The 14,293-nt window shown below is 36.5% G+C and overlaps 1 protein-coding gene across 5 annotated transcripts in view; it reads right to left on the reverse strand.

Moving 5' to 3' along the window:
- Nucleotides 1–14,293, reverse strand: part of Pcnx1 (pecanex 1) — a 159,643-nt gene that overhangs the window by 25,403 nt on the left and 119,947 nt on the right. For all 5 annotated transcript variants that reach the window (XM_070030966.1, XM_070030962.1, XM_070030959.1 and 2 more), the window contains 6 exons: nt 10,810–10,960; nt 9,267–9,408; nt 7,435–7,612; nt 5,337–5,445; nt 4,149–4,278; nt 1,013–1,071 (listed from right to left, as the gene is read on the reverse strand). In XM_070030966.1, the coding sequence (XP_069887067.1) occupies nt 1,013–1,071; nt 4,149–4,278; nt 5,337–5,445; nt 7,435–7,612; nt 9,267–9,408; nt 10,810–10,960 (769 nt within the window). The remainder of the gene's footprint in view (nt 1–1,012; nt 1,072–4,148; nt 4,279–5,336; nt 5,446–7,434; nt 7,613–9,266; nt 9,409–10,809; nt 10,961–14,293) is intronic.

The following is a 14,293-nucleotide window of genomic DNA, read 5'->3' on the forward strand; positions in this document are numbered from 1 at the left end:
GCTCACAGACTTATGATCCTAGCTACTCAGGCAGCTGAAATCTGAAGATTGCTGTTTGAAGCCATCCTGGGCAGGAAAATCTGTGAGACTCTTACCTCCAATTTATCATCAAAAAACAAAAATGGAGCTGTGGCTCAAATGGTAGAACACTAGCCTTGAGCAAAAAGTTCAGGGACAGTGCCCAGACAGACGCTGAGTTCAAGCCCCAGGACAGATGGAAAGGGGAAGGTAAATTAATACCCTCAATTTCTGGCTGATTTCATTACAGCTGGGCAGTAAGATCCATAGAGAACTATCGACTTATTGGGTGGACTGATAAAATGTTATTTCCTAAATGACAACACTAAGAACCATTCTTTAGATAATGACACCCTCCAAAGTGCTACCACTTAAGTTCTATCTCAGTTATCTATTTAACTCCTCTAGATAATACCTCTGTATATAATCAATTAAATAAGATGAAATTAATATTTACCTAAACATCTGGAGAAATGTGGAAGCAAATATATTAAAGAAACAACTGTTTCTCTTCCCATAATCCTGTCCTTTACAGCTTTAACTGCTTTATAATTTTTAACTTGTGTAATAACAATCTTTGAGTAGCATTTTTCTTATCAGCATTATTAAAATAATTTAATAAAAGATGAGGATATAGTCTAATTCACTTACTTTGCTAATGTAAAAATAAAGAAAAGGATATTTAGTTGTGTGTGCATGCGTGCGTGCATGTGTGTGTGTGTGTAATTGCTATTTAAACCTATAATCCCAGCATCTGGGATGCTGAAGTCTCTTAAGAGGACTGTTTTAGGTGAGCCACAGCTACCCAGTGTGACTTGTCTTGGTCCCATCTCAAAAATTCCATAAGCAAACAAAAATAAAACAAAGACCTTTGGGAACTTGTGGGGCATTTCCAACAAATTGGGAGTTAAAGTAAATATGTATACGTATATACATATGTAGAAAGAAATGAAATCCTTGGAGTTATTGACTTACTCACAAATAGAACTATTACCTGGATTTCTATCAAGCTGGGAAGCCAATCTGGTATTTGAATGATCAACTCGTTTTGTGCTAAAGAAGAAAAGATAAAACATTTTTAGTAACTTTACACTTTTTAAAGAAACAAAAAGTGAGGGAGAAACTATAAAACATAGACAAATATATCATCACTTTAGAAAGTCTCTAGGTATAGTCAACAACTAGTATAATGCTAAACTCCTTAGTAACATACGTTTATGGACGGTTTTTTTTATTTTAAATTTTTCCCTCTCTCACTTTCACAAAATAAACTACAAGCTCAAACATTTCCCCTATTTCATTGTACAGTGTACTGAAATACATCTATGAATGTGCTGTGCAATGTGCAAAATAATAAAAATGGACCAGCATCACAAAACTCAGACTGCATGTAGTTCTAAGGTATTCACAGAGCATGAAACATTCTTTGCAAGGGGAAGCTACAATCTTGATGCTAGTGGCACTGTGGTCTTCAGACCAATGATTCCTCAAACGTGGTCCATAGAGCCCAAGACTCCATTCAAAGAGTTTTTCAGATCAAAATCTTCCACATAAGAAAATCCCATTGGCATTTGCTTTTTTTCACTGTGTTGACAACTGAAATGATGGTGCAAAAGCTAACAGTGGGTAAGAATGTTGGTGCCTGAGCACAAATCAATGCATTGGCCTCAAATACCCTACTCTTCACTACTTCATGGAGTAAACAATTAGTTTCATGCTACAATGTTGCTAATGAAGCAGTTCTCTTCCATCTCAACTTCTTAGTATAGTCCTGTTTGATGTCATATAGAAATATGGCAAAATGAGAAAACACTGAAGTCTGCTAGATTCTAAATACAATGCTTGTTTCAAGAGAAAATATTTGAGCAATCATTTAAACTACAAGCTCAATTGGTGGCTTTTCTTTCTTGAACACTATTTTTACAAACAGCTATTGAAGAGTAAAATTATTCAGATTCAACAGACATTTCTCAAAATAAAAGAAATTCATCATTTCAAGGAAAACAAGTGGCAGTATGTGCTGACAATGATAAAATTACAGCTTTCAAACAAATATTAGAATTTGGGTAAAGTTGGTAGCCACATAAAACTTGGTAGCTTCCCAGTGGTTAGTCACTTTTATTTTGAGACATGTAATTACCATGTAATAAATCAACATTTGGAAGACCTATTCTACTCAGTAAGCCAGTGTTTTGCAAATTATCAATAAATAATACTCCAAAATTATGCTTACATAAAAGATCCATTGAAAGTACATAGAATTTGCATAACACAGTTCCAAATGTTTACAGCTAAGATTCTACCTTACAGCTAGCTTTGAAGAAACTATCATTTGTTGAATTTTACTGAAGGATCAGAGAAAAATATCTACCATTGTCATACAAGTCTATTAAAATAATTTTTTCAAACATATATTTGGGAGTCAAAATTTAATTATATTTCAAACAAAACAACATGCCACAATAGACTGAATGCAGATTCCATCTGTCTTTTAATCAGCTAATCAATAAGATTTACGAAACTGTAAAACAATGCCTTTCTTTTCACTATTTTTAAATGCAATTTATGTTAAATACATATTGGGATTGTTTTCATTTTGTTTTGTTAAGACATGGTCTAAGTGGCACAGGCTGACTTTACCTTGCGAGCCTCCTGCAACAACCTCCCTAGTATTGGGATTATAAGCACAATGGATATATTATTATTTTAATATAAACATTCGAAATATTTTGTTTTTCCTTCTACCACAGCAAATACTGATAGATAGCATTTTCAATAATTTATAAGTATATAAAGAGATTCTGAGACCAAAACATTTAAGAAGTATAATATCAAAATATTACTTTGGGCAAGAAATGGTCCAGAAGACAGAATATAAATAATCCTGAAATTTTACTGAAATAAGTGACACTGCATGGTTCTAGGTAAAGTACCAAAGTAAACATTTTAACTCATAAGCTAATTCACTGTTTCAAAATCCTACCGCTTGAACTCAGGGCATAGGCACTGACCCTAAGCTTCTTTTGTTCAACGCTAGCACTCTAACACTTGAGCCACAGCTCTACTTCCAGCTTTTGGGGGTTTGTTTGTTGGAGATGAGTCTCACAGACTTTCCTGCCTGGGCTGGCTTAAAACTGACATTCTTAGATCTCAGCCTCCTAAGCAGCTAGGATTACAGTTATGAGCCATTTACTCCTGGCTAAAATCTATAATTTTTCCTAAGTAAAAAAGTCAGTGTAGCCAGGTGCTGGTGGCTCTTGCCTGTAATCCTAACTTCTCAGGAGGCTGAGATCTGAGGATCATGGTTCAAAGCCAGCCTGGGCAGAAAAGTCTGAGACTTTTATCTCCAATAAACCACCAGAAAACCAGAAGTGGTACTGTGGCTCAATTGGTAGAGTGCTATCCTTGAGCTGAAGAGCTGAGGGGCAGTACCCAAGCCCAAAGTTCAAGGCAATCACAATCTCACACACACACACACACACACACACACACACACACACACGCGCGCGCGCGTGCGCGTGCGCGTCAGTATGTGGTTGTATAGAAAGACTGTAGACAGTCATGAACTAGTCAGCAGAACTAGTATAAATCTTTTTTAAAATCAATGCAATAATGCATTACATAATGTGTTTAAATATGCACTATACATAATTCTATAATTTCTCTCGGATTACATACAATGATAGTTACTAAGCACTAGATCAGTTAGCCTAAGGAACTAAATCTATATGGAGAAAATACTGTATGTATAAAAATAGTCATTGAATACTTTTCTTCATGAAAAAACAGAAACAGAAAAGTTCAGCTTTAGAAGTAGCAAGCTATATCTAAGAAAACTATGTGACAATTCTATAACTTATAGCCATAAAACATTGTACAGCACAGATCCTAATTCTAAGAAATATCACTGAAAAAAACTGTTTTAAATTTTTGAGCTGAAAAAAGATGAGAAAATAAAGTACTTTTCTCTAAACACTTAGAAAATTTTTAAATTATAAAAATATAAATTTTTAGCAAAAATACTCTAACACAACAAATGATGAACAGTAACATCTTGTAAAAATGCTGTCAATACCTATTTCTTGTAAAAAAGACATAAGTTGTTATTTCAAGAATTTTACTTTACTCACTTATAGTCTCTCTCCCAGAATTTCACAGGTCTAACATACGAAGTGATGAATATTGCACTTCCCAGGAAGGGGTTTAGTGGGGTGGAGAAGAAGGCTGATACAGCAGCCTGGATAAACAACATGGCTGAATCTAAGGAAAAACTGGTTAAGGAACTTAAATACTTATCTAAACATATATGCCAAAAAGGAAAAAGGAGGGGAAAGCCTCATAAACACATTTAGATTACAGCAGTTAGAGAAATGAGATTCCCCTGAAGAATACAGAAAAGAATGTCACTGGACAGCATAAGGAACTACCAACAGAAAGACACAACAAGAAACATACAAATTGGTTTGATGTGTTGAGAAGAACCAAATATACATTTTCAAATATGTACATGGTAAAAGTTAATATGTCAAGCTTAGGAATAGATGCTTGAGTTTAATTTTCTAGAAAGTTCTAAAATTTGCAGATACCTAACATCTGCATTTCATCATCACTGAAGTTACTAGTATTTACTGTTATTCAGATAATCTTTTTGAAAAATAACATTTTTGACTCCAGTAAAAAAAAAAACTTTGCCGGGCGCTGGTGGCTCACGCCTGTCATCCTAGCTACTCAGGAGTCTGAGGTCTGAGGATCACGGTTCAAAGCCAGCCTGGGCAGGAGAGACCGTGAGACTACTATCTCCAATAAACCACCAGAAAACCAGAAGTGGCGCTGTAGCTCAAGGGGTAGAGCACTCGCCTTGAGCAGAAGAGCTGAGGGACAGCGCCCAGGCCCAGAGTTCAAGCCCCACAGCCGACAAAAAAAAAAAACTTCTAAAAAATGAAAATACAAAATTTCAGACAAAAGTTTAATTACTATCATTATAAAAATTTGATTATTTTAAAATATTTCCAAATGTATGTATGCATTAAAAATTCTTGACTTCAATAACATTCACAGTAATTTATTTTTAAAGTATAAAAATTTTAGCTATCATTCCTTAATTATTAAGTCTTAATATATTTCTCATTATGTAGATGCTCACAATATTAGTACGAGATCTAAATCAGGACAGTTGTAGACTCAAAAGATTTTGAGTTTTTGATACTGTATCACATAGCACCCTATAGTCTATGACTATGGAAGGCTTTGCCTGTAAGCTGACATTCTCATCAAGGACATGACTATCCAGTCTTAGGAAATTTTATTTAGAAGGATACGGGGCACCGCAAAAGGCTGAGCAAAAGCATGGAAAGCAGAGCCCCATGTAATCTGCCATGGGGCAATGTAGGTGTACACAAACTGCAACTTATAAAGGAGTTCCCAAAGCTGCAGGAGGAAAAAAAAGACCGTCAGTGAAAAAATTTAATAGGTACTTGAATATGAATGTGAAAGACTTGGAAAATGTACTTCCTTCCTAACTGAGAAATTCCATTTGTATAATAGGATAAAACTTATCAATTACCAAAACATTGAACTTATTTTTAAGAGATCCTTCCTTTATGTTTCATGTGCTTAAAAAGCTGTTTGTCCTCTACTGGCCAGCCATATTACCACTGCTACAAGTAAAAAAAGTTTAAGAAGCAACAAAACCATTGTCTTTGAATAAAAAGAATCTAGATGTCTGTAAAGCTAGGACATTTACTTTCCTCAAATGTAAATGCTCTGGAAACTAAGTACAAATACAATATTAAAAAGAATTTGAAAATAATAGTTTCAGTAATACAGTTGCCATTGACTATTTGCCTAGAAATTCCATGTGTATACTAGGAATATGTTCAAAACCAATTGTTAATGGAAACATAATACACATTTTAATATTACTCATCTTTGGATCTTCTGCTTTTGAGCATGTCTTCAATGCAAAACCAGGGATGCTATGTATGTTCCAAGATTATCTTTGCATGTTAAACAATGCAAAGCACAACTCTCAAAACAGATCACAGAATCTTAAAAAAAAAAATAGTTCTCACTAGTTTGGTGGAATGTCTATACAACTGTACCTCATCTCTTAAAATACGTTAGGTAAGCTGGGCACTGGTGGCTCATACCTGCATTCCTAGATACTCAGGAGACTGAGATCTCAGGATCTCAGTTCAAAGCCAGCCTGGTCAGGAAACCAGAAGAGGAGCTGTGGCTTAAAGTGGTAGAGCACAAAAACTCAAGCCCCACAACTAACAGCAACAACAAAAACTATAATAATTTTTAAAAATAGAATACTTTAGTTGATTTGTAAATCAATTTAAAAAAGAAATCAGGACTGAAGAGTGTACATCTGCCTAGTATGTGTGAAGATTTGAGTTTAATCTCTAGCATTACAATCAATTGATCAAATAAATAACAATTTCAACCAATTAGAAAATGCAAGTGAACCCTAGTATTCCTGGCTATGATTAGAATTGTGTTATCAATTCATAGTACAAATATGATCAAGATCACAGAAAGTAGAAGTGATATATCATCATGATGCTATCAGAATTACTCAAAAGCAGTAAGTTGGACAACTTCAGATTCTAAATGTGCAACAGAATGTACTCAAACTTTTATTACAATACAGAAGGAGAAAGTGGTATGTAATTACTTGAGTAGGTGGCTGGCAATAACATTTTTATACCTACTAAATTATCTAGCTTTTGCTAGTTATTTTGGTGATGGAGTCTCATTTACTTCTGCTCAGGCTGGCTTTGAACCTCAATCTTCCAGATCTCAGCTTCCTGAGTAGCTAGGATTAATTATAGACATGAACCACCAGCACTCACTACCACTCACGTATCTAAAATTATTCAAAATCACATCTATTTTTAAAAGATCTTATTTAAAATATATACACATATTAATGTTTCTCTAATTTTTCTATATTAATCTTTTACCTAGTAAGGAATTATGTGTGTGTGTGTGTGTGTGCATGCATGTGTGCACACGCGCTGGGGGTAGGGCTTGAACTTGGGACCTGGTGCTCTCACTAGGCTTTTTCCACTAGTAGATGGTGCTCTATCACATAAGCCACACCTCTACTTCTGTCTTTTTGCTGGTTAAGAGTCTCACAGATTTATCTGTTTTGGCTGGCTCTGAATCAAGACTCTCAGAATCTAACTAAGTAACTAGGAGTAGGCATGAACCACTAGCACCCAGTGCAAGGAATATATCTTTTATAAATCATAGTGTACAACATTGCTTATAGATTCTAATATGTTTCAAAATAACTAGTTGACTAGAAGGATTAAAAAGTCAAAAGTCAAATAAATTTAATCCTCACTAAATAGATCACTACATAAGGAGGCAGTTTTGGCAGAGTAATTCCTTTCAGTGATAAATTACCTTGTTGAACAGTATGGACATGAAGAAGAGATCCAATAGCATGGTTTCTGAAAATGCTTCATAGTCAAATTTGAAAAACAGCACAGTAAAGATGACGGTAACATACTGATACGTAGGGCTGCTAAAAGAGGATCGTAGCAACTTCAAGCCAGCAATGGTGATCATTAAAGCACCTAACCTGCAACAAGAAACAAGTACAATGCATCAACTCATGGCCGAAAACACTGCCACATCTGTCAACTTTAGAAGAATCGTCACTTAATTAACATACGTATATATTTATATAAACTACTATAAATGAATCATAAAGATCATGTGCATGGTGGCACATGTCTATAATCCCAGCACTGAGGAGGCTGAGCCAAGAGAATGGCAAGTTGAGGCCAGCCTAGGCTACCCAGCAGGTTCCACCAGGCCACATAGTGAGACCCGCTCACAAATTAAGCAAATAAACTAAACAAGTAAGACTTATATAGCTAAACAAATCATATCCTGAAAGGAGTTGAGTAGTATATTCTTTTTTTGCAGCAGCAATGCGATTTGAACTCAGGGCCTAGCATTTTCCAAGGAGGTGCTCTAACACTTTTGTGAGACATTCAGTCCCTTTTTTGTTTTAGTTATTTTTTGGGTAAGGTCTCCTGTTTTTTCCTGGGGCTGAGCTCAGACTGTGATCCCTCTACCTAGAGCCTCTTGCACAGCAGGGATCACAAGTGCATGCCTCCACACTTGAGCTTGTTTTTTGAGATAGGGTCTCATGAAATTTTTTTTATTGTGAAAATACTGTACAGAGGGGTTACAATTACATGGGCAAGATAATGAGTACATTTCTTATCAAGCATTTTGTAGCCTCCTCCTTTGTTTCCCTTCCCATCCTCCTCCTCCCCCTCCCACCAAAGTTGTAAAGTTCGTTTTCAACAAAACGACTTGTGGTCTCATGAATTTTTCTGCCTAAGCTGACCTCAAACCACATCTTTATAATTCTACTTCCTACAGAGCAGGAATTACAGGTGTGTACCACCATATCCCATTCAATATTATCTTTTAACATTGTATGTATACACAGATATTTATGTATTTATAGGTATATACTATGATCTTTTTCTTCTTTATAAATAAGCATGTTTAAAAAATAATCAGTTGTAATTCTCACACTGGGTTGCCTAGTGTCTCAATATTTCTATGACTTTAACATTAATTGCATTTTGCACATAAAAATACATTAACAGGGGCTGGGAAGATGGCTCAGTGGTAGAGTGCTTGCCTTGCACGCATGAGGCCCTGGGTTTGATTCCTCAGCACCACATAAGCAAAAAGAAAAAAGCTCGAAGTGGTGCTGTGGCTCAAGTGGTAGAGTGCTAGCCTTGAGCTGAAGAGCTGAGGGACAGTGCCCAGGCCCTGAGTTCAGGCCCCATGACTGGCACAAAAAAAAAAAAAATTAACACTGTTCTACAAAATGTGGCACATACAAGGGTAAAAATATAGGTAATCACATAGGCAAAGGCAAATGACCACAGACACGGAACAGTTTATTAAGTGTACAAAATTAGCCATTCACCAAACTAGTCAATTCCCATTAAAAATTAACTTTATTCAGATCCTCTGATGAGATTTTTAGAGTAGAAAATATGCCAAGAAAAAAATCTCATGTTCAAAAAAGGATAAGCCAAAAATAAAATTTCAGCTTTTAAAAAAAAATTATATTGACTTATATCAAAGAGACAGTGCTTATCTAGTATTTTATCAATACTCGAGACATGGCTTCAATGACAATAAGACATCACTAATAATTGTTTACAGTCTGACAAATTAGATTAGAGGACTCTTGGACTTACTCTGTATCTAGTTTCTTTGGACTGGCAATTGTTTCTGCACTGCTGCTAAGTTCATTGAGAACAATCAGCGGATAGATGACATTCTTTTCCACAAAAAGAAGCCATACGTGAAGTTTTTCAAACCACATCATAGTGGCTGCATCTAACAAGGCAAAGTCAAGAAGAAGGCATGTTATCTAATGCATGAAATAAGCTGGCAATGTGACAAGAAAGGAAAATCTTACAACTTAAGCTCTTACCAGTAAAAAACTATGAGAAAATGAGTACACTGGCTTAATACTGTAATCCTAGCTACTTGGAGTTGGAGACTGAGAGATCATAATATGAGGTCAACCTAAGCAAAAAGTTGTTCTTGAGACTCTATCTCTAGCAATTGCTGGCACAGTGGTACACAGCTATTGTCCTGTAGCCTAGAACTACAAGAGAAAGCAGAATGATTGGGCACAGTGATAAAGGCCAGTCATAGTCAGTGATGCAGGGTAGGAGAATCAAAGTGCAACCTGGCCCATACATAAAGCAGAACCCTGCTTGAAAATAACCAACCTAAAAGGGGCTGGAGACAAGGCTCTAGGAGTAAAGCACCTGACTAGCAATATCTAGTACTACCCCTCCAAAAAGGTAAGAAACCCACTATTCTAATCAACTGTCAACTTCTATAAACTGAAATTTTCAGCTTAGAATGACTTACATTCAGAGGAATTTCATTTTACATATATTTTTTAAATTTTACTGTATTGTAAAGATGCTGTATAAAGAGGTTGCAGTTACATTAGTAAGGTAATGAGTACATTTCTTGTCAAGCATTGTTACCCCCCCTCCTTTGTTTTCCTAATATAATTTTAACAGGGCTGAGGATTCAATGATGGCCTTGCATATACTCAGGAAGTACACTGGCACTGAGCTATATCCCCAGCCTAATCTTTAATCTCTAAAACCTCTAGTTATTTATTTATTACACAAGAAAAAAAAGTCAAGAGTTAATAGTGGCAAGGAGCAAGTTTGCCAGATGGACTAGTCTTCTATCTCTTTTGAATCATTTTATACTTCATCCCAAATCCAAATAACAGCAACTAGAAAATGCCTCTAATGTCTTTTTACTTTATCAATTCTTTTTATACTCCTGACTAGCAGGACATAGTGTCTCTGGTGGAACAGAACAAAGATCTTTCTTCCCTATGGCTTAAGTTAAAAACATTTTAAATAGAGGCCTTTAAGAGTGCTAAGATGCTGTTACATGGCAAGGGAAAGATTAGGGCAAGAGTAGACTAGAATTAGTCATACACTGGAGGATTCAGCAATAAAATCTGTGAGAAACAATTGAGAGAAGGAACAAGTAACTTTATTCTGTGGAAAATTGGCTTTGTAGCACTGATATTTTTATTTCAGCTGAAAACTCAGTGTCCTGAAAGATTCATTGACAGCTTCAAATCTAAGAAACATAAGTAAAAGTGTTACTTAATGACACTTGGTTTAACTCAGTCACTTATCCACAAAGTAAAGAGAAAAGAAATGTAATATTCAAAACTGTTCATGCAATACTTACTTCGAACTTCGTACTGATTATACTCTGCTGTCTTCAGCAGAGGATGAGAGAAACAGTGCCACGGTAACTGTTTCCTAACTTGAGGAAGCACGTAGTGGGTTATAAAACCCACAAAGCCAACTAGTGCATACAACACATACTTGAGAGCAGGCTAGAAGAAAAACAAAGGTAAGAAAATGAGAGGTTACCATGAGATTCACTGTAGAATTTCAGATTTCAGATTGATTTATAATGGTAACAGCAAAGACCATTTTACAGTCTAACAAATAACCATTTCTTTATATTTGAACATTTCCATATGTACAGTATTTTCTGATTAAATCACCTAGGAAAGTGAAACTATCTGCTTGTATAGGTATCTGAAATGTGTTAAAGACTTTGGTGTCATATTCTATTCTGTAATAGCAGAGTAGCAGGAGCCATGCTGCCTCCTGCTCCAGAAGTGTTCAGTATGACTTTTAGAGCAATGTACCAAGATGTTTTAATTAGTAGAATAAACAATATAAGTGAAACTTGCACCTGAGAGAAGAGCAGAATGGAGTAATTACATTTATTATTAGAAGAGATTCTATGCATAACTAAATTTGCAAAACGAACATCAAGTACCCATTCATAAAATATTCAAATCTAAAATTTATACATATTTGGAAACTCTGGAACTTCATGGACATGAAGGAGTGTCCATCTGCACCCTGATGACCCACTGGACCTTACTTCAATTTCAAGAGTTTAGGAAGTAAGTGTTAAAATTGGAAGAGGAAAAAAAATGGGCAAAAGTGTCAAATAAAATTAAGTCTTTATTTCTTTAAGTCTTTGTTATTTCAAATGGAATAATAGGATGCAGTCTCCCATAACAAGCAAAACTGTGCAAAATACTATGACCAAGTAGCTTATAACAAATAAACCTGAAGCCTATAGGAAAGGGAATGAAGGTGCTGCATTCTGGCTGCCCCAGTTCACTGTCCTGAGACAGAGAACTGTGAGCTGAGCTGAGTTGAGAGTCTGGAAAGAACAGGTGACTAGATTTCACCAGAAACACAATTTACCAAAAAGAAAGCTGCAGAGAAAGGATTTTGGAGATCTTCAGATGTTCTTATCCAGTATGCAGAGGAATGTGGACCAGCATTTACATGTATGTCAGGAAACAACATTAAGCCAAGGAAAAAAATCCACACAAAACAATCCAAGAGTACAGCATCCAGTGCCTGCCCTCATGAGCCAGCTAGAAAAGCACAAGACTCACAGACCACTGGTAGACACCTAAAAGGCTGCTCTCCTAAGTAGTGGGGAACATATGGCTCTAGCTACATCTCAGAAATCTTAAAAACAAAACACATCAGGACCACACTATCAAGTATTTAATTTTCCATCAGATAATAGAGAACAGCAAAGACCTTTTTACAGCTTAATAACTATTTTTCATATTTGTACATTCCATATGTATAGTATTTTCTGACTAAATCACCTATGAAAGTGAAATCATCTGCTTGTGGAGATATCTGAAATGTGGTGTTATATTCTACTCTGTAGCAGAGTGGCAGAAGCCATGCCGCCTCCTGCTCCAGGAGTGTTCAGTATGACTTTCAGGGCAATGTACCCAAGATTACTTCTGGAAATACAAAATTATTCAACATCTAATAAGGTAAAATGTATAAATCCACTAAGCCTATGGCATCTGATGAGAAATTACTACAGGAGAGCAAGAGAAGGGGTAACATTGCCTAAAATGTACTCATTACCTAATTATGTAACTGTAACCCCTTTATAACCACCTTTATGATAAAAATTAAACAAAAAAACAACTCACAAAGAAGGAAAAGAAAGTAGTTACTCATAATCAACCCATAAATTATATAAATGGTAGAATTAGAAGACAAGGACATGAAGAGTAATAACCCAATTCCTTCTGTTCAAAAGTTAAGTAGAAGAAGGAGACACTAATAAGACACTATAAACAGGGGACTAGACATAGTCATGGACACCAATAATCCCAACTATATGAGAAGAAAAAAATTAGAGGATAGCAGTTTGAGGCCCAGCACAAACAAAAAGTTAGCCATATCCTATCTCAAAAAATAAGCTATAATGACACAGTGGCTCATCCCTGAAGTCCCAGCTACTTAACAAGTGAAGATCAGGAGAATTACATTATGAGACAACCTTGGCAAATAGTGACACTAATCTCAAAAATAAACTGGGTATGCTGGCACTTGTCTGTAATCCCAGCAATTACACTATAGGTAAAGAGGATCCTGCTCTGAGGCCAGCCCTGAACAAAAAAACCTGAGACCTTATCTGAATAATAATGTAAGCAAAAAAAGGCTCAAAGCATACTTCAAGTGGTAGAATGCTTGCCTACCAAGTGTAAGGCCGTAAGTTCAAACCCTAGTTTTGACAAGAAAAATAAATAAACATAGGAAAACAATTATAATAAACCAAAGATTATTTCAGAAGGCCAAAACTATATGAAATTTAAGTTCATTAGGCAGTGTGAGGACAGGGTGGAGTGGGGTGGGAGGAGCAGTAGGGTATAAAAAGCAGGGGGAAAAGAACAGAAAAAAAAATCTCAAGCTCGCTCCGGTGGCTCACGCTGTAATCCTAGCTACTCAGGAGGCTGAGATCTAAGGATTGCAGTTCAAAGCCAGCCCCAGCAGGAAAGTCTGAGAGACTCTTATCTCTAATAAACCACTAGAAAACCGGAAGTGGTGCTGTGGCTCAAGCAGTAGAGTGCTCGCCTTGAGCTGAAGAGCTGAGGAGCCCAAGCCCAGAGTTCAAGCCCCACGACTGACCAAAAAAAAAAAAAAATCACAAGTAGTAATAATAGCCAAAATTGTCCAAATTTAATGAAAAGTACAAACCACAAATTCAATGAACCTCAAGCAAACCTTAAGCATAAAAACATGAAGAAAATTACAGGAAGTTATAGCATAATCAAATTAGTGAAAACAGAAAATCCTGCTGGGCGATGGTGGCTCACGCCTGTCTGTAATCCTAGCCACTCAGGAGGCTGAGATCTGAGGATCGTGGTTCAAAGCCAGCCTGGTCAGGAAACCAGAAGAGTAAAGTCCATGAGACTTTTACCTCACATTAACCAACAGAAAAGTGGAAGTGGTACTGTGGCTCAAGGGGCAGAGTGCTCACCTGAGGGACAGCTGAGGGACACCGCCCAGGCCTAGAGTTCAAGCCCATGACCTACCTCCCTCCCCCCCACCCCCGAGAGACAGAGAGAGAGAGGGGGGGGGAGGGAGAGAAGGAGGGAGGGAGGGAAGGAGGGAGGGAGGGAGGGAGGGGATCCTACAAGCAGCAGGAAAAGCAGTTATCTACATAGGAATAGAGATAAGTTTAGCAGCACAGTCTTCACATCCAAGGAATGGAGAAAATGGTGGAGCAACATCTTTACTGAAAGAGAGCTGGGTGTGGTGCTGCACACTTATAATCATAGCACTCAGAGATCCTGAAGCAGGAAAATAGTTTGAGGCTAGCC

Source organism: Dipodomys merriami, unplaced genomic scaffold, assembly GCF_024711535.1.
Source record: "Dipodomys merriami isolate MVZ:Mamm:240054 unplaced genomic scaffold, mDipMer1.0.p SCAF_1, whole genome shotgun sequence".
In the NCBI taxonomy this organism is placed as follows: Eukaryota; Metazoa; Chordata; class Mammalia; order Rodentia; family Heteromyidae; genus Dipodomys; species Dipodomys merriami.